This window comes from Semicossyphus pulcher, unplaced genomic scaffold, assembly GCF_022749685.1.
Source record: "Semicossyphus pulcher isolate SPU_LCO1_2020_fin unplaced genomic scaffold, fSemPul1.0.p SCAF_1, whole genome shotgun sequence".
In the NCBI taxonomy this organism is placed as follows: Eukaryota; Metazoa; Chordata; class Actinopteri; order Labriformes; family Labridae; genus Semicossyphus; species Semicossyphus pulcher.
This window is the reverse complement of record NW_027211603.1, coordinates 17165997-17187526: the sequence shown is the minus strand read 5'-3', so window position 1 is coordinate 17187526 and position 21530 is coordinate 17165997. Positions and strand designations below refer to the sequence as shown.

General features: G+C 42.3%; 1 protein-coding gene across 1 annotated transcript in view; it reads left to right on the top strand.

The window, feature by feature from the left end:
* The window catches only part of phlpp2 (PH domain and leucine rich repeat protein phosphatase 2), a 29348-nt gene that overhangs the window by 2851 nt on the left and 4967 nt on the right, over positions 1 to 21530 (top strand). The window contains exons 2-10 of the mRNA XM_069660323.1: positions 2947 to 3080; positions 10932 to 11122; positions 12380 to 12505; positions 16000 to 16154; positions 17731 to 17877; positions 18106 to 18336; positions 20078 to 20280; positions 20439 to 20499; positions 21219 to 21314. Of these exons, the coding sequence (XP_069516424.1) occupies positions 2947 to 3080; positions 10932 to 11122; positions 12380 to 12505; positions 16000 to 16154; positions 17731 to 17877; positions 18106 to 18336; positions 20078 to 20280; positions 20439 to 20499; positions 21219 to 21314 (1344 nt within the window). The remainder of the gene's footprint in view (positions 1 to 2946; positions 3081 to 10931; positions 11123 to 12379; positions 12506 to 15999; positions 16155 to 17730; positions 17878 to 18105; positions 18337 to 20077; positions 20281 to 20438; positions 20500 to 21218; positions 21315 to 21530) is intronic.

The window sequence follows — 21530 nt, the reverse complement described above, 5'->3', positions numbered from 1 at the left end:
TTTGTCATGCCATGAGCTCTTCCAAAGGGAGACTCCCAGACATCCAACTTTCTCATCTCAGAGGACTTAGCAGCTTGATACAGTGGGCCTCCAAAATCACTGAGCTCCTCACTCTGAAATGTAAAGTGAGTCCAGCCGCCCTGCAGAGAAAGCTCATCATTTCATCCGCTTGTTTCTACAATCAGCATAGTGAGATCTGACCAATTTCCATTTAAGAGTGCCCTCTGATTGGACCGTAAGATCCTCACACAGAAATTGGGACACAGTGCCTGCTACTGGAGTCCAGCCTTGGGGTAAAATTGTCAGGCCTATAGGTCATGTGACCCCTTTAGATGGTCAGATACAACCCACGTCTGGGTTCTATGACCATTTTCTTGCTGGATCACAACTGACAAGGTGAAGGGTAGCTGCTTTTTGGAAGCCTGTTTACAGAGGGAAAGGTACAGATACAATGATTTAGCACTTTCTTTGATCACAAAAATCAAACCTGTCATAATGGGCAAGATTTTGGTTGAAAGTATTTTGGACTATTTTGATAGTGACAGAGTATTGTGATTTGAACTCCAAATCGTAGGCTCCCATATGGTCTGGTTATTGATTTTTCACACAATGTACCTGCCAATACAGTAAAACCACAGCAATAATAAGTAAGTTTACCCAGTTTAGAGTTTCATTTTCTTCTTTTCTTTTCCTATCAGCCCACCCCACCCCCCAGTGTCTGGTCTCTATGGTGAGAAAATGAAACCTTGCTAAATGACCTACGATTGCTGAGGCATCACATCCCCGGCCAGCTAATAACATGTAAAACACACCCCGATGAAATTAAAACACATTTCTCCAATCTTCTGTTTTTACTTGTGAACCGAGTCAGGCAGCACACCCACATTCACTTCCATTCATTTTGAGATAAGACCTTGACTTGGGTTCAGGGGTGGAACCATGCTGGGAATTGCCAGCAAAAAGTTATAATAATTTTAAAGGTGTAAAGAAAATGTCAATCCACCTCTGAATGTGCAAACCCACACAGTCTACAGAGGTCTAATTAGGCAAGTCATTAAGTGGAAACGCCTGCGTGGGTAGACAATAGCTCTGTAAACCTCACCTGTCTTTGTTGCATGGGCTGCAGGGTATGTCTACAGGAAATCCAGACACATTTCCATACTTTGGGGCCTAATGTACCTTCCACCCTGAGGACAGAGGAACCCACTGGGTGGCATTTGGCTGAGATTTAACAGCTTCTTGCTGCATTGCCCAAGGTTGGAAGATTTGTGGATAAATGAGGCATGTCTGTGCTAAGTGTACATGTCTGTATGAATGGTCAACAGGGACTGTCACTCATCCTCCTCTCGCTGCCTGCTGGAAGCTGCCTAACGTCTGCATTGATGTTTTAAGGCCATAGCTGTCTGAAGTCAAATAACATGATCCTTTGCATCATATGGGCTGACAGAGGGAAGTTGAAAATTGACTTGTGCATGGTTACAGATATCTGTTTTTCTACTGTGCTTAGGGGCTACAAGTGATTTGAAATTTAGCTAGCAAAGCCAGTATGAATTGGCAGATTTATTGGTCCAGCTATACTTTATAATAGAAATCAAAAACTCATCTTTACTGACATCAAATATTGTCTTCAGTGTATAACTCCTTGTTAGGTAGAACTGTTGACGTGATTAGCTTTTCAGGAGATGAGTGAGCACGGGTAAACCCCAAGTATATCGCTGCAATCCATTGTATTCGTAACTCTGAAAAAAAGGACATCAAAAACCAAAAAGTGCAATGGAACGGTCGCTCATGTTGGAACTTCAATCTGACGCAGGGGCAAGATCCATTTAGCCCAAGTTAGCCAACATAAACCCACCAGACATAACGGCAATATGGAAGATCCTCTTTCATTTACTTACTGTACTTTTTTTGTGAATTGGCTATAACAACTTTGTAGTTGCCATTTCTATTCAGGGGATTTCTGCTTGATGAAAGTCTTTCCGAGCATGTTGTATTAATCTACTCCTCCCACGTTAAATCAGCTGCTGTGGTGCCGTCAGTAGGTGCTTGTGAAGTTCACAGACTTCCCTTAAAAAAATATGTTTGCTCCCATGTTTTCCCTACAGACCAAATGGATGCATTTAAAAGTACAGACTCGGATATGTTCACATGTGCCTAGTTTATAGATTACGGCATATATTTGAACAGCTGGTTGTTGTGTAGGGGTACTACAGTTTAGGGTTGACATTCATCCTGTTAGGTATGCAAGATTCCTAAAAAGGGATTATTTGTGGCCTGAGAAGATTTCCACAGATTCAGTCAAATACACAGATGGAGGAAAAATGACTTAATTATATATTTCAACAAGTTTGTATGGGTTTTATTGAAATATAAGTATAGTTTGCAGCAGTATGAATATGAGCCCAGTTTATTTGGCTAATAGCAAAGACAAATGCAGCCTTTTCATGTGTGGAAAACTTGTGAGGGATCCAAAGAGTTCTGTGCTATGTAAAGATGTTGCACTATATAAATAGACATCTATTGATTGATATACCATTATGCAAAACCACACCATTAAAGGTGCAGTTGCAGTTTTGTCCTGGTAAATTTGTGGCTCCAAATGACCATCCAGAGCTCTGTCAAACATCTCAGGACATTTTTCTTTCGACAGAAATACATGCACCAAATACAGCTCTCGCCACCACTTAAACCCTTTAACCCTGGCAGTGGTTTTTCCATCCAGGACAGTTGCCCCATTGAACGTAGTCATACACCATTGCACTCTTTTCCTCCTGAATGAGAAGATTTGTAGAAGTTGGACTGGACTTCTCTGCTGTCTGCTGCTTTTAAGGGGGTTAAAGACCATCTGTCCACAATGCTTCAGTGTACGAGCCTTCATTTTACCAGGTGAAATAAACGTCTCAGCAGGTATTGTTACACCACTTCTCCCTTTCTTTTGTCCTGCAGGAGGCTGGACCCATCTGAGCGTCCTCTCCAGATGGTGTATGACTACCTGGCAGCTTTGGGCTACGCAGACCCTATGCGAGTGCAGCAGGAAGCAGCTAACTCAGACCTCAGCTGTTTGATCCGTTTCTACAGTGGTGAGTACTGACCCACGGGAGCCCTTCATCCCTAATCTTCACCGCCTGCTGCTGCTCTGTGGGATCCAGCGTGAGCCCGGTGTCTTCCTCTGAAAACTGACCCGAAGCAGGTCAAATGTTCCAAAATGGTTTCATCTTTTTTTATCTTGAGTTTGTTGCTTCCAGAAAGGATTTCTATCTGGACAAAATGAAGGCAGTAGTTGTTTGATACTCTCTGATAATGACACCTTCCTGAAGCTGTCTCCAGTATTTATTAGAGCCTGGGGCACAAACACACACCCATCATGGTCTCATGATAAGTGACTGACCATCCTTCATCCTGTGGTGTGTCTCCATCCCCATGTGGGCTGCCATCAACTGCTGCTGTCAAAATACTCCCATGACCCGAGGACTGGATTGACTAAGTGGCCCTGTGTCACTGTGATATATTAATTCAGCGGCAGAATAGATGTGACTCTTTGGAGAAACCAGTGCCACATTTGTTTGCATGCATTTGTCTTACTACCGCTCATGTATATCTACAGACATCTCTAGCTCCCCTCGTTGAAGTCTGTGCTTCAGTCTAATGATACCCTTACAGTAGCAGCAGCCGTTAAGGAGTTTACCATTAAGGGGAAATGTTGAACGATGTCGCGTAATGTGTTTCCACTTAATAAGGCAGCCGATGTTCCTGCTGAGTCAGCGGAACGCCTTAAGTTTGGGCTTGGAGCTGCTCTTGTGCTGCTGTGCCAGAGACAGAGGAAGACTGAGCGAACCACAGCGACTAAAGGGCTCACATGTATTTCCTCCCACATAAAGTACACAACCTTCCCTACACTGAAATGCAGCGCTGTCACACTGAATTAGCAGCTTTGTTATGAAATGCCCTGGTTGACTAGGCACTCATGAGAAGACCTTACCAAAGTGAAGACTTTGTAACAGATTTAATTACTTTTTTAAAGCATTTTCAAACAAGATAAAGAGCAGATTTCTTTCATAGACACACTATGCACACTACACAGTCTCGATAATTATCCCTTTTGTTCATGTTGTGTTATCTTGTCTTTAGCTAGCCTCTTTAGAACTAATACAACTTTTTATTTGTGTCTGCTTGGTAATGCAAATGATTGTTTGTTTGCGTAGCTGTCACATCCTTAGATCACTGGGGCCTCAGTCTTATTTGTAGTCCTTTTGTGTCCATTGGAAGCTTAACTGTTGTTTGCCCCTTGCCAACATGAGAACTGGTCGGATCTTGGCTACTATCAGTAGTCCGGCCACATTGGTCAGAGTCTAGCCAGGCCCCCTCTCAGACTTCCTGCCTCCTTTTGTCAACTCATGGGAAAAGAGGGACCAGGCATGACTGGTACTTGGGCACCCTTGACACACAGCCAAGGCCGGGAGAACATCTTGATTTGTCCTTAAAACAGGGATGGTAGTAAGAAGTAACTGTTTTGTTGTTGCATGTTGTTGTTGTGTTGAATTAACTCCCTTTGCTGGCGTTAAGGGGCTCTCCAGTCACACAGCATCTCCAGAAGTTTTCAATTTTGGCAGCACAAGTTAACACTGGTATTTCTTTCCCACCCACAGTGGTGTTGAAGGTGGGCTGTGATTTGTTGTTGTTGAAACACAACAGCAGCCTTGTACTGAGATCCTTCTCCCAGGTGCTCGCTTGTCTAACACCGGCTGTCGGGGGTAATGATCTGACTAAGCAGGTGAGGGAAGCTGCGGTCCATCAGTAAAGACTACAGCGGCTACAGAACCACCTGATGTGGTGCACTGCTTGTGTCAGCTCTGCATTCGAAAGGCTTTGAAACATCCACATTTCCAAACCTTAAAGCACTGGCAGAATAAAACTGAGGCATTGAGAGCTGATTAAATAAATACATGAAACAGATAGTTTTGGTAGCAGCCTGTCTTTCCACAGGTCAAGATCTCTGGGTTATACATAGTGAATACATAGACCGCATTGTAACAGTTTTAATTGGAAATTCCTTTCTACCAATATTGATAGCAGGAATTACAAGTAGGTATTTTTATATTATATTAACTCTACATGCATGTAGAAGAGGGATGCTTTTATACTTTGTGTGGGTTTGCAGATATTTCTGGTTTACAGCTAGAGATGCACCAATACCAGTACCGGGTATCGAGCGGCATCGGAGCTTAACTACTAATACTCGTAAAACTACGTCAATACAATCGAAACCCGATACCACTTTACGGCTTGACGTTAGCCTCGTTAGGGTTAGTCTCGTTAGTTAAGCAGGTGGGCGGAGAAGGAGCAATGTCACTTCTCAGAAAAAGGCTTAGTCCGCTCACAGACAGCACTAACATATACACTCCTGGCCAAACTGAAGCTTACAGTGTAACATAAACATTAAGGAAAAACTAACTTACATATTAATGGATGCACACACGATAGAAAGAGTCGGCGATCACTGATGTCTCCGTAGAAGGTGCAGTAGACAAGTCCGGGCATGTCTCCCTCACTGCTGTGGCGGGGGGGGGGGGGGGTTCATTGTGTATTGCTGCGTTCAGGTGCAATCAGAAATGGTGTTCATCACATGACCTTTTTTTTTACATTATATGTGGGATGTTGTGTTATACTGAAATCCACTGAATGTGTCATAGGTTACATAATAGTAAAATGTGTAGCATTTGTTTTGTCATGTTTGTTAAGTAAAACTAAGTTAAGTGTTCAAAATGTCAGCAACAGTTGCAGCATCATTCTGTTGATTTACTTTGTTACAGTCGGAAAGTGAGGAACATCTGAGCAACATGAAAATGAAACATACTTTTGAAATCATTGTGAGAACTGTAAGGATACTCATATCAGTACTTGGTATCGGCAAGTACCTAATAATCCCTTTTTACGGCCTTATTTTCTCTATAAACATTCATGTGCTTCAAAGTGCAATGCAGCAGGTAATTCCTGAAACGTCGCCATCCTCTTATTTGTTCAGGAAACTCATCTCGGACCTTTTCCATCCTCCCTGCTTCCCACACACACACCCTCCTGCTGTGGTGCACAAATGAGATGAAAACAAACACGGACAAGGGAGTAAACATTTCTAAATGCTGACTTCATAAAAAAACTTCTTGTGAAAACAACCGAAGAGGCCTGAGGAACCGGTGGTGCTCTGTGTCGGCCTGTGCAGCTGCAGGACACTTAAGGCGCGCTGTACGCTCTGTCACTTGTCCACTGGGCCCTGATCAACCCTTGCCTGGGTGATCCCTGTGTGTGCTGTGCACCGGTCACACCAGGCCCACTGTGAGTGTCAGAGCAGAAGGGATTAAGTCATCTGTAAACAGTGTGGACTCACCTAATAAGTTATTGATTTGGCTGGGGCTGTTTTACGGACAGAAATTAAAGTTAAATGCAGACTTTGGACGTCTTTCTCTGTGACCGCATAGACGGTCAACCAATGTCTGAAACTCTGACGCATATTGGTTTTATAATAATCCTTTGAACAGAAAGATGGAGATGTAAACCACTGACTTAACATAATAAACCAACCGAGCACAGGGTTGGTTCTTCATTTTATGGTATAAAGGGAGAAAGAATTTGTTTACGGAAAGAAAAAGTGGAGAAGCAGTCAGAGAGGGATTTAGGGAGAAAAATGAAATTGTATTCAGATCCAGGTTCACACAATATTGCCCAAAGCAACAGAGCTCTGCAGAGAGCCGGCTCTCTGTGGTTTCCTGTCAGCTCCTCCTTGTAATATGCTGTATCTGTGATGGAGCTCTCTTTCTCCCGAGGATTTCCTCTTTTTCATTTGAAACCTGTTGACTCCCTCCGAGTCTCATGGTCAGTTTTCCAATCAGATGGCTTACTGCTTCTGAGAAATAGCCACCAGTCAGTTTAATGGTCTGTTTTATTGTCATCTGTATTCAAAAGCAGCATTCGGCTGTACATCTTTCATCTGTTCTCTGCACAGCTCAGCCTTGCTGTAGTCGATAGCAGAATTGAATTTGCAGCCAGAGTTTAAAGAAAGAGTTTTTTTTATAACTAGAGGTAAACAAGGACCACCAGGAGGAGGCATCTGGGTGGTGGGTTGAATTTGAATTTGCTGCCAAAAAGAGCTTGCTGTTCTGAGTCAAATCAGACTGTGTTTCCGCCTCCACTGACCCCCTACTGCATGCTAACGCAATCTATGCAATCTTGAGCAAGACAAAAAAGCTCTGGGATACAGGGAGTATTGTGTTCAACTGAGTGCCTCAACAGTTGCATTGCAATCACTCAGTTAGTGATTAAAAACAGATTCAAATAGTACAAACAACCCCAGGGCCAAGACCAGGAGGTAATCAATTAGAAATCAGATAAGTAAAAGTCAAGGTAAGGCCATGAAATGTTTTGTCTGGCCAACTATAAAAAAAAAACAAAGATCACATGTTAACCCCTTTTTTATTCCTCTGTGATAATGGAGCAGAGTTTGACCTGTTGTGGCATGTCACCTGATGCTCACTGAGTTCTCAGACACACCTAAGATGAACGGAGGAGAGATAAGGAACGGTACAGTCCAATGTCTCTGAACTGTCACTTGTCACACTGACCCTGTTCTTTGGCAGCTTGATGACTAGTTTAGCAGTGGCCTCACTGTGGCCCCGCTACTCCAGACTCACTTAGCTTGGACACAAAAACATCCTGCAACAGAAAACAGTGTTACCCAACATCCCCGTGAATGTCTCCAAACCCCTGTGGAACCCCAGGGAACAGACAACGCTATCTGTCATCCGTGTGAGGGGATTGAAGTCCGGCTTTCTGCCGAGGTGTTGATGGAGACAGTATGCAGGTTTACTCTCTCAGATTGGACTTTGATTTTGTGAACAACCTGTTTCCTTAGCAACTAATGGCCCCACAGACCTTAAGGGATATCATGTTTGTTTTAGGAGTTGGCTCTTTATGGCTGGGAGTTGTTTGATATTGCGTAAATAGGCCAATGATTTTCAGATGAGTGCTTGTATTGATATGGAAGTGTTAAAAGCAATATGGCGTGTATTTGTGGATGTCTGTACACTCACGCAGCGTTTGTGCACCTTTTGTGTGTACATCCATATCCAATATCACAAGACTTGTTGACATACTTGTTTATATTCAAATTACTCTTTATACAGTGTGTGATAATATACATTAAAAATCCAAACTGATAGCTGTGGTGACAGGCATTAAATAACAACCATGTAGAAATAGTCAGTAGTCTAGCTGGTGTTCTTTTTTGCTGTTGTAGCTCATATACAGGCATCAGTAATACATTGATTCCTTCATAACCAGTAACAACTCCTCACAGTATGTTGAATATGACACTTAGGTAGACCTTGTTGTTTTGAAGGTTGTTTTGCAACTGCAATTTGGACCTGGAAATAACTTTGATATCTAGTTACAGTGATATCTCCTTATATTTAGTATCCTTTGTAGGGCTGCAACTAATTATGTTTTTCATATTCAATTAATCCTACAGAGGTTTCAAATTAATTGATCAGTATTTGTTTAAAAGTCTACATTAATATAAAGCTGAGGAAAACTGAAAAATCTCAGATTTCAGGAGCGGGAGCAGCCAATTCACCGACTATCAACATAGCTAACAATAATAAATGTATCCACTTATCATTTCAGCTCTATACTCATCATTTTGGTCCTTCAAGTGAGCTCTATGTTTGTGTCTGTGGTGCTGTAGTTCTAACACAGAAGCACAAGCAAGTAGCTTGAAGATAATGATGTTAAATTCATGGACTTCCTTCCTTCGACTAAACCATGCAAGCATGCAGTACCGATGTTCAGATTATTGATAATCCAGACCAGACTGTGTGTTGGTATCCTGCAGGTAGTGCTCTTAAGAAGGTAGCCTTTTGACAGAATATCAAAGCTAAGTGTGATGGTGCTTGTTTGGGGTGATATACTGTGAAGACGGTGAGCGCATCCTGTCAACCTGCGTCAGTTTGTTGCGAGTGGGTCCTTGATGGAGAGTTTAATGATTTGGGAATTGCAATGGGTGAGTGTTTAATTAATTCTTTTAATAAATATCTCATATTTGGTCAATTCTGACTTATTCCTTTAGCTATCTCTCGCAACCCTGAACCCTTTGATGCTGATGACAGTAAACTACTATTACAAATAGTCCAATAAGGTATAACCAAAGGGACATACAGCTTGTCATGTGCTGAATCTCTCTCAACAACACTCTGAGATGGGGTTTGTGTTTGGATTCCTCGCATGGGTTTAAGAGACAGTCCATGATATAATTCCTGGTCTTATTTAAACACGTGTAAACACGTTTCCTTGTAGTTGTAGAGTAGAGCTGTGTATTATTTGATCTTGATTTGAGTTTTAGTAGCCAATAACAGAATGATTCTTGATTTTTTTCTGTGAATAAAAGCCAAACTTATTCAAAATGAAAATGTGAAGTACGGTCCAAACACAAGGAGCCCTACAAACTGAGGACGTTCTAACGTATAACATAACATAACATAACTTTGCCATAAAGGCAAAAGTACTTATTTATGACGTAAATCCAGTGTGTCATCAAAGAATAAGCAAAGAACTGTACAAATCTGAGCAAATATTCAGTGCCAGCTTTTTCTACTGGAAAGTTATCAATATTTTGTGCTTCAGTCACATTACAGTCAGTAAACAAAAAGGTATTGTGGATCGTTATCCAGCCCTTTATCCAGGTGTTTCACCCTGTCTCATAGTTCCATACTACCCTTCACCGACCCTGTAAGAGTTCATGTCTCTAATTGTCTCTGCCCAAGGAGCAGTCACTTCTATTGATCTGCCTCACCAGCCAATTTGTTGTCAGAAGCACTTGGCTTGTTCATTATCAGTTTCCCTGGCAAAGAAAAACATGAGCAGCCTTTCATTTCATTTGGATGCCCTTGTGAAGTAAATGTGAAGGTGGAGAGAAAGAGCAAAGCAGACATTACGAGGGAGATAGAGCAGATTGCCAGCCAGAGCCTCTGAGTGGGAGGCAGCATAAGTTGGTTTGAGGAAAATGTAACAACAGAGGACAAGAGGCTGAGGCAGTGTCTCCTCTTCGCTTATTTGACCCGCCATTAACCTGAGTGTACTTGAGGCCTGGCAGAGACGCTGCTGTCTGATGCGTCCTTCAGCTCCGGCCAGCTAAGGCTGCCTGCTGTGCAAGTTGGCATAATTTAATTGAAAAGAGTGAAGTTTGATGTGACAAAGCCCTGACTCATTCATCAATATGACTGATGCTTCTGCTAGGTTAGGACAGCTATGGAGAGAGAGGTAGATACATATTCATGCAATATTCACGGGACACCTTCGCAATTTACCTGCTGTTCACATTAGCTTTAATGTGTTGACGGGCACGTTGATTTCACAGATCCATGTCGGATCTGTAAAGAGAGAGGAGAGGAGGTATTATTCATGATAACAAGAGCCTGGATCCTTTGCAAGGAGAATCTATGGAGACCTGACACCACAGTTGCAGACAATGTATGGGGTCGGGGTTGGGTCCAGTTATAGCAGAACTCAATAGCTTTAATTCAGGATTTTTCGATCATGTTTAATTGCGAAATTGTCTTCAACTTACCTCAAGATCACACCAATCATCATGCAGTTATATCCATCCAGATGTGCACTATATGAGATAATAGGGCAGTGTCCTCTTAAGTGCTGATGTCAGATCAGTTCCTGGAATTAATAAGCTAAGGTGACTAATCTGTAGGTGATATCATACTGACCTGTGTATATCTGTATGACTTCATTATCTGGACACCTCCCATGAAGCTGCAGAACATTTGCTCTTAATTAGCTGAAATTGTTTATCACAGGAGGAGTGGGGGTTCTTGTGCATTAGAGCAGTGTCTGTGGATCTACTCTAACCTCTGTGTGCGGGCTTGTCCCTGCAGAGCGCCCGGTGAATGCAGACCAGCAGGAGCGGACCCTGCTGAAAGGCGTCTTCAGCGTCAGGAAGGGCAAGTCGCAGCTGCACAAGTGGGCCGAGCGGCAGGTCATCCTGTGCGGCACCTGTCTAATCGTGGCCTCCGTCAAAGACAGCCTGACGGGGAAGATGCACATCCTGCCCCTGGTGGGGGGAAAGGTGAGAGATCAGTGTTTTGAGGTCAGACAAACTGATGGATTGTTAACCTTTCACTTTATACACTGCAACGATACAGCTGGGTCGGACAGCTGGACGGAGCTGATTGTAGTGCTATCAGTTTATTTTATGACGTACCACTGTTTATACAGACAGTGCAAAATAAAGCTCAACTGTATGATCACAGAATATTTACAGGCTTTCTTCCAAGTAAAGACAACACAGAGGACGACAGGCAGACTTGTGCAACTGATTGTGAATTGGATGATGTACAGGCATGTATGGATAGATAGGCAGCGTAATAAGTTCAATTTGGACAGTAAACAAGGAAAGAGTCTGGAATAAATGGAGAGAGACTGATTAGTGAAGCGAAGACAGGTGAGCAGAAGGCAGGGAAGGTCAGGACACTGATGGCAGATTACAACTGGGAACAGGTGTGTGGATGGGGAAAGGAGGGAGAGTCAGATGGCATCTGGTGGAAAGAATGGCAAGGGAGTTTGCGAAGTTGGAATTTGACTAGTCGGGAAGAACAGGGAGACAAACTGTGACAGCAGCTGATTTGACTGCATTTGGTGAACCACAGAATCCAGTAACATAAACTTCAACCTCCTTTCTTTTTGCATGAAAATAGTTGCTTGTATCTCTCATACCAAAGCTCAAAGGCTATAGACAGTGAAGATTCTTTATACAGTACACATCACTGTGTGCACACACAGTGAAAAGAATACCACCCTAAAGTGCTTTGAAAATCTCTGCCATCCACACAGCAGGGCCTCTGATAGTGTTGTTGTTTGTGCCCTAGTTTGACCTCAGTCAGGGACCCTCTCCCGCCCCCTGTTTCTTCTAACCAATTGTTTGATGGCCTCTACATTTTTACATAATAATGACATTTTTATATATGAAACTAGAAATAAATGCTGTCATTGAATAGTATGAAATATATAATAATAGGACAGCAGTAGAATAGAGTATCATCTGCATACAGACGGACATTACCATCAGTTATTGAAGCAACAATATGTCAATATGAATTAAGCAATAGTAGGTAAATGAATCACTAAAGTACAGTAAGAGAAGTAGCTAAATTGAACTTAATAGCATGATCACTAGAAATATTATGTAAAAACATTCAACGGTATATGACAGTACTGATATTACTTTGCTAAACTGACATATAGGTATTGATAATTATCATTTTCCTCAATGTTTTCTCTCTTTGTGCTCCTCTTCATCTTATCTGTATGTTGTGTTTGTATCGAGGTGGAGGAGGTGAAGCGGAGGCAACACTGTCTGATGTTCAGCTCAGCCGGATCCCAGGCGCAGACATACTTTGTCAACTTTGACACACTGGCAGACTACCAGCGATGGCATCGACAGGCATCAAAAGTAAGCAACGGATGTGTGCTACTGTGTGTGCAGGACAGATTACGTGTGCCCCCCACGATTCCTCGCAGCAGCAGTTTGTTTGTTTACAGTTAGTCCCTCTGGGCTTGTTCTTGAATCAGAGATTAGATGTAGGAACTGCAGTTGCCTTCTGCCTGTTTAGTCGTCCAATCAGAAACGGCCTCTCTGAGTGAGTCTGATTGGCTCCACAGAGACAGACTCACTACAGTGTCTGGTTTTGATTGAACAGCATACCTCCATTCACTAACTTGTTTCACTTCTCTTGTTGAGTTTCTTTCTTCAAAGGCCCTCAGCAGCAGAGCTTTTGTTATGAAAGCTTCTGGTGATAACAAAATGCTAAATGACCCAAACACATATTTGTATTTGTGTCATGCTACACAGTGTGACTTTCAGAGAGTGTCGCCAGCTAGTCACAGCTGTTCATCAAAAAAATCATTGTTTCTGTTCTGCTCTGCTTGCTTTGTCTCTAATATCCTAATTAATGGCTATTGTGCCGCCGCTTCTTCCTGGAGCTGAACAGTCTCTGTGAGAGTCTCCTCTGAGGCAGAGCCAGCATACAATTAGCCATGGACGGACAAAGCCAATAGATAAAAAAAAAAAAAGAAGAAAATCCAATTAGTTACAGATTCATGCTAAGTCCAGGATCTCTCTCTACCATGGTGGTATGGATTACTGGGTTAGAGTAGCCTAGTGCGCCGTGTTTAGGCTGTGACTTAGACAAGAGGTTTCTATGGAGAGGTTTCTATGGGGATGATGACTGATGAAGGTGTTTGGTGGATTTAGGCCAATGTTAATGCTACGTTGCATAAATTGTAAGAGAGTTTGCGTGAGAGAGAGGGAGTCAGAGAGTGCATTTGTGCTAGCAAGAATACAAGAATTTGTATAAATACAGGACGTAAGAATGTATTAAGTATATTCCTGTTCTATTAGTATCGGTTTTACAGCTAATAAGCCATTAGTACGGATTATTATAAATGAGAGGAAATGCTCATTTCTACATATCACCATATAAAATGCAGGGTTTGCCAGACAACGGTCACTGCAGAAGAAAGGTTTCTTTTTTCAAACCAAGGGGAAAGTGACTCATGACTGCAGTGTAAATATGTCATTTGTTCTCTTATGTAATGTGCAATAAAAGCAGCTCTTATGGGAAATTAATTGTCTTCTAATTTTGCAATGTGTGTCCTATTTTGCTGGCGCTGGCTATGAATTTGGTGGAGATGCGTTATAAAAAGAACAAGACGTCAACGACCTCCTGTCAATAACATTTTTAGGTGATATATTAGTATAAACTGCAGGGAAAGCATAGCCTTGATTACATATTAGCTTAAATTGTGCGTGCAGTTATTAATTTGGTGAATAATGTTATTGTGTAACTCATTATTCAGGAACATCAAGCCAGTGTGAGGCCCAACCTCCTCAGGTTTTATAAAGTCAGAAGCTGCACAGAGGAGGCTTGACTTCTCCACCATCTTATTAATGTTTCTGTCAGTGACATCGTGAGATTTTAAGCATTAACAGGACTGAATGTGTCCATCAAATGATACCTGACTGGAGTAGATACTGAGAGGAAACGATAAGCAGTCAGATTATCTGTTTCTGAGCTGTGGTGTAAACATGTTTTTAAAGATTTTTAATATGATGTCAAACTGTGCTGGCACATGCACTCAAATACACATCAGTAAAGAAGCTTAGCTGTTATTCAACCTCAGAAAAGTAGACTGCTGTGGTTTCTCAGCTCTAAGGAAGTGATCTGATTCCATGTATTCATGCATTAATGCTTGTATGAAAGATTGCATCGATGTGTAGTGACTCACTGATCGAGGACTGAGAGGACCACAGTAACTCTCCAATCATGCTTATATTCAGCTGTCTCTTTTCAGCGATTCACCATGTTTTTTTTACTGTCACAATATTTGATTACTATGCAAATTATCTAAAATAGCAAAACTGCTCTATTTTCTTTCCACCCCTTTTTACTCGCTCTGTGTCCCACACTCACATCCACTAATAACTCTTTATTAGAGGAGTTGCCTTTTTTAAACAGGACCGGCAGATGAGTCGTTTTTCGTGGAAGATGAGCAGTTATGTGTTTGTCATCTCTAAAAGCAGTGACGTGATGTCACGCTCTGCTGAGCAGCCGTCCCATTTTCTGGGTTGCTGCGCAGCGTGCAGCCTTGTAGTTAATGGAGGAGCCTGTCCTCAGACTGGACTGGATGAGCACTTCTAGGTATAGCCTGCGATGATTGTTGGCCCGTAAACAACCCTCTCTGAGAGGATGGAGGGTCTTTGCGGCTGTGTTGTGTACAAGAAAAATGTGAGAAAAAGCTGAACACGATTCAAACCATGCTAAGACCAGCACAGAATCTCACAGGCTATGTAAGTTGTGCAGCTTTTAGGTGTGTCTTGCATTCATTCCTTGTGGACATACTCTATCTTAACTTGTGGAAAACGATTCAATAGCACATCAGAGTGAAGCCTTCAGAATGAACCCATTAAGTTGAATCATCACCTCGTTTAAACCGTTTCAACAAAGACTTAACGTTTGAACTGTCCAGAGGCAGGATTTATTGCACAGCCGTTGGATTAGGCTGCATTAGTTTTAAAAAGGGGGAACCCAATAAACTGGTTATTTGGTGTATGCATAACACATGTTTACTAAGGTGTGACTGTAACTGGCTCATGTTAAGTAGTTAATCTCTAAATTCATGATGACTGTTTCCCTGGCAGACAAACTATTGAACTGGAAACTGGGGCATTGTCTGTCTGAAGTAATGTCTTGGCAAGGCAGCTGGCTGCTTGCATAATCTCAGGCCGATATAGTTGCTTCCACTGTCCGCTCTCCCAGCTCACTTAAGTTAAAACCTCTTTAAGTAGTGCAGCCTGCTGCTGGGTGTATTTGTGGTTAGAGTCTGTCCTAAATTTGGGTTGAGTTGTAAGCACGTTGCCGCCCGACCTGGTTGATCAAATGCTCTTAGGATTGCAAGAAGGAAGAAGAAGTTGTATTGTCTTGAAATTGCGTTTTAGTCACTTCACTTGCCACAAGTGAACTTATAAGTCAAATACATTTAGTTTAAGAATAAAAGGTAGAGATGTAGGGATACCATGGTTAATAGTTTATTGTTGAATAAGCAGCAGGAGTGACGAAGCTTTTAGTCATAGAAATGTCTTTTGACAGATCAGTGTTATTTTAAAAAGTTTTACTCATAACTTCATGACGTGTGCTACAAGATGGACATTTGAATGTGACATGCTATTGCAGCAACGGGCAGCTCAGTAAGAGTTAACAGGTCATCATGCACATCGAGTCAATTTATGGGCCGTCTAGCAAATGTATATTATGTGATATCAAAGATGCAGACACGCTAAACAGAAAATCTAATTTTAAGCACTTCAAGTTTATTTGTGTAACTCAGGGTTTGTGTGTATGTGTGTGTGTGTGTGTGTGTGTGTGTTCGGTGTGTGTGTATTTACAGGTGGTGTCTCAGACTGTCAGCCTGGTGGACTTGTCCTGCTACAGCCTAGAAGCAGTGCCTGAATATCTATTTTACAGTCAGGATATCACTCACCTCAACCTGCGACACAACTTCATGAGCCTTCAGGGGCCCGGAGGCCTGCTCAACCTCCCCAGGTAATCACACATCCTTAAGCTTAAGGCTACACAAACATTCGCTAATAAGTGGAACTTTTGGTCAGTCTTGTTCAGTGGAGCGTCTCGTTATCATATGACAAATCTCCTTTTCAGCTCCTGCATATTAAATGTTGCATTTCCTGCACTTATATTGTAAACATAAGCTCTTGAACTCTTAACGTGTGCTACAGTCAAACCTCAGTGTGTTGCTCACATCAGCCTTCCACAATTAGAATCACCAACATCCCAGCGACTCAGCTGTCTCAGTGTTTTACTGTGACATGATTTTTGTGAGGCTGTAAATATTTAATGTATCTTGCTCATCACACATCTTATGCTCTCCTCTCATTTATACCAGATATGTGAAAACAGAGTGGGTTCCAGCTGTGTGTCATCCACAAAACAGGACAGAATTTAATCCTGCACTGGAAACAAGCTGCGTTGTTCTCTGTGATATGTACTATATTATTACCTGATGACATTATTGTCCTAATATGATACTTTAGTGTCTTGCACCTATACAATTATGGTGCTCCGTCAGTCTAGGATAGTTGTATTTACAGTAAGAAGATACATGGACAAAAGGAAATCGTCTGTATTCTGCAGCGTTGTTACTCATGGTGGCCCCCTCCACCGCTCACAGCACCCGGGGGAACAAAAAGAAGGTGGAAGCTCAGACTGTGCAACAACATGCTGCAGCATCTCAGCCCAGTGTCAGGCACATGTTAGAAATCACACACATCAGAGTTGATGTATTTCTCTAGGTGAGACCTTAAGTGACGACAGCAGTTTCTAACTATCTTCATCAAATGGAGCAGACAGTGTACTTTCCGCCCAGCCGATCTGAATCCAGTAAAATCATACCCTGGTAATATTAAGGCATTGGGGATTTAAATACTTTTTCATATGAACACTATCCTTTCTTGTCTGCCAAGCCCCTGACTGACTGTTTCCAGCTGCTTTCAAAGCTGTCTTAATAACATGGTGCAAGCCCAGAGCACAAATAACTCACAAAAACTCCCACAGTGAACTTGTGTGGAATGAATCTGAAGCATCTAATTTCCACAGTTTTCACCCTGGATTTCTTCAATCGGCGTTCAGCCGCAGCTGTTAGTTTACCATATATCTTCTTTTATTCACATTCCTTGTCCTCCGCATTCTCCTGAAACAAAGCAAATGGCTCTGCAGACGTGACGGTGCATAGACCGCAGTAGCAGGTCAGCTAATATGCTGGTGGCCGATGTCTCATTGATTCTTCATGTGTTTTCACTGCTCTTTCTCAGCTTCACAGAGTGCATGAGCAGCTGCCTTCTGTTGCCAGTATGAAAGCAACAACAAACAAAAACTAACAAAGGTCTCTCTTTAAACTGCAGCCTCTGATTGCTCTCTGGTTTTAGAAATGCAATGACTATTGCTTTTCTCCGGTGCTGTAGCAGTCTTTTATTTTGACTTTTTCGTGGATTAAAACGAGCAAATGTTGCAGTATATGCGATTAATACAACGAGAAAATGTGAGATTTTTTTGTTTTTGTCGATTCTTTTCAAAGGTGCCCCATTGTGTTTTATCCTTTTTGCAGGTTTTCTCAGCTGAAGAGCCTGAACTTGTCTCACAACCGTCTGGGGGTGTTCCCTGAATGTGTGTGTGAGATCCTCACCCTGACTGAACTCAACCTCTCCTGTAATAGTCTCCACACCGTCCCTGTGCAGATCGGCAACCTTCAGAGGTGTGACACAGTGACACACATAAACTGTACATACCCTGTTGCTGCACACAGTGCAGAAACACGTAGGCCCATTTTTACATGAACAAACAAATCCAAATACATCTGTTTCTACTACAAACTACATGATTATGACAAGCCGTTTAAGAAGCACACCAGTTTCATTAAAGACAGTTTACTTTGAAGTAAAAGAAATTAAAACATGACTGTTTCCTCCTCTCCGTCTTTTAGCCTGCAGACGTTGTCTTTAGATGGAAACCACCTCAGCTCCCTGCCTGAAGAGCTGGGTGGCCTGTCCCAGCTCAACGGCCTCGGGCTCTCCTTCAACAACTTCTCTCACATCCCCGCTGTGCTGGAGAGACTGAGTGCAGTGGACAGGCTGGCCATGGCTGGGAACAGAGTGGAGAGTCTGGAGCTGTGTACTCTGGCCAAAATGAGCCACCTAAAAAACATCGACCTCCGGTAAGAGGCCAGCCAGGGGATAAGCAGCTCTCAGACTGTGCACTTCCTTTGTGTCTTCCAGCTCTTCTTCCTCTGCGCAATCAATATGAAAAATGCAATGTATAATGTAAAGAGACGCCACCAAACACTGTCAGTCATTCGGTGAGTAAGAGGGCACTAGAGAGTATTCCTGCAAAGCCAACTATCTTTTAGAATTTCTCTTTATTGTTCTTCCTCTACTCTGGCATGGACAGAGAGGTAAATATCCTTACACAAACACTATTTCCTCCTTTCTTCACCACTCCTCTCAGCCTCACCTTTTTATTAAACATTTATTTATAGATGCCAGGTTTGCTGAGCACAAATGTTCTTTCCTGCATTGTCCTCTTTCACATCTACGTTCACACCTGGACTCTGCCTAGAACTACAAATGGACTTAAGTGTCGGCCTCTCAGCAGCTCCACAGAAACAGCTGGGGGCTGCTTCTCTTGCTCAAAGGGACCTCTGTGTTGTGGTTAACGAGGGATGGTAGGCTCTACTCATTGACCTTCCTACCAGTCTGAGGATCAAACCAGCAACCTCTGCTCTAAACAAAGCCAGATTATGATTTAACCTTAGAAGTTAAGTTGCGGTTTGGCAATGGCAGACAAGATTTATTCGGGCAAGGTGCATCTGTGTTTGATTAGCGGGCTGGCAGCTCTTGTAAAGAGGAGTCGTAGTTTATAAACAGTATAGATGGGATCAAGAAGACCCTGGATCTCAGTGCAGTGACAGTGTGCAGACGTGAATGCAGATTTCTCTGCACTTTGTTTTCCACTTGTTTTTTTTTCAAGGTAGGATGCTAGATATGGTCAAACAAGAAAAAAAGTAAATACAATTGTTCGATTTCTGTTGACACCTGAGGGAGTGTTGTCTGAAATGTGTTCATCCCTCCTTTTTATATTCTTATAATGATTAGCTTAAAAGAGTGTTATAATGTTTTTTTCCCACGTGCTTGTTAAAATATGTTTTAGCACTAAAAGATATAATCTTAAAGATCTCAGTTTTATTCTCTTTGGCAGCACCTATGGCAGTAAACGGTAATTGCAGGAGCACACTTGTCAGCTATCCAGACAGTGTTGCTTGTGTGACGTCCACGGTTGGCTCCGGTTATAACTCTTGATTTTCCTCGCTGGCAGTCGATTTCCTTTTTAGAGTGTTTGCTTCATCTGAGTGTCGAGTTTGTTTCTTTTTCTTTGGATTCTCACTTGTTTTTGAAGTTGTATCTGTAGTCATCGATCTTTTCTTTGTTTGTTCAGCCATAGTAGATTACTGTTTACTCACAACACATAGAGAGACCGGAAAAGCAGCCGCTTAGCTCCGCCTACCCTCTCTGGCAGACCAGCCACTGCTGGGTGATGGAAAACACGTCACTAACTGGGCGGTGCCGGTGATTTTTTTCCATGAATGTCACCACAGACACCCAGTCCATAAGAATACTATATACTGCAAATGCCAAGGCTATCATCAGTGGGCCATAGGCTCAATCACCATTGTGTTAGCGCATTCGGCGATAGATTGTGACTTAACAGACATTTATTTGAATGAAAATCTTCAAGATTATTTTTTCAAGGATATTACTATTACTTATGGATATTACTATCTTACTGCTCTATTCTGGCCTAAGGGTGTTGTGCAGTTCATTTTCCAGAGTGACTTTTATTAATTTCTGTAGTGAGCCAATTTTGCATATTTCTTCTCTTGTGCTGCCTCTTAAATGCAGATTGAACGGGCTGCGCTGTGTGAAAAGTGAGAATCTGGAGGCAGTGAGCCAGGTGACCCAGCTGGACTTGCGGGACAATCGCTTGGACTCGCTAGACCTGAGCTCCATCTGCAACCTGGAGACTCTGCACTGCCAGCGCAACCAGCTGGGGACACTCACACTCAGCGGCTTCACTCTGCGCATGCTTCATGCCGGCAGCAACCGTAAGTCAAATAGAGCGTCAACTAGCTGCTGTTATTGCCTCACTGGCTGTTGGTCTGTATGTTCAGGCCCCTCTCCCCTGTGAAACAGTCATCTTATAAACACACATATGAACAGCCCAGATGTTTAGCTGCTCATTGCTGCTTTTGTCTGCCCCCAGGCCTTACAACAGTCAACATCTATCCAGTCCCTAACCAGCTGACACACATGGACCTATCACAGTGAGTTCTGGCTGGAAAAAGGAGTGTCTATGTTCTCTGTGTTCACGGATTTTTAAACAGAGGCTCGCAGGTCTAAAAATAGCATCAGCATCTTTATCTCTGTGTGCGTTTATCTAGTTATGCACAGTACTTAATGGAGGTGTAAATACATTTTAATACTGAATTGTGTAATTAAAAAACAAACACCAGAGCGAACACTCAGTGAATCATAATTTGGAAAATCACCAGGTTGGAGTATCAAGATTGAAGTGACCTGAAGCATCTTTCTATTTATTTTAGTCTTCCTAAAGTCTGCTATGTATGTACAAAAGATTTAACTTTCAGGCTGCATCTGTATAGGAACCGAGGGATTTGAAAAGTCAAACAAACAAAAATTCAACCCATTCATATTATGTCACTCTCCTAAATGTTGTCATGCATGTTTTAATGACTGGCTGCACGCCTATTTAAAGCGCAGTAAACGTTACAGTATGTCAGAGGTTACATAAGCTGTCGTGTTTTCAACAACCTCTCTTACTGACTGTGCGAACTCACGATGTTTATTAAAATGCAGATCGAGATGATTTGCATTCTTATGTGACCCTGCAGGATATTAATTTTGCCTCCTGTTTCCAAACTGTTCCCTCATCTGTACTATAAAAAGCCAAATGTCAACTCTGCTCAGTTTGAGTGTTTGTGTGTGTTTTTCTATGTGTGTGACTGTGTGTGTGTTGAGACAGGAACCTTTTGGAGTACCTTCCGGACTGGGTGTGTGACTGCAGAAAAATTGAGATGCTGGACGTCATGCACAACCTCCTGTCTGAGCTTCCTTCCAGGTTCTGACCTTTATCTGATTCTTGTTGTCTCTAATGCTGAACCTTTTCAGCTGAGACTCTAACTTCTACGTTGTATAAGGAGAGCAGGTGTTACATTACATGTGGTCATGCTTTTTAACTGTAAACTCTTTTTCATAATGTCCATCGTAAGAATATCTAATGGAAGTGAAACTACAGAAGACATAAAGCAAAGCACTTTGTGTAGCATAGCATCTC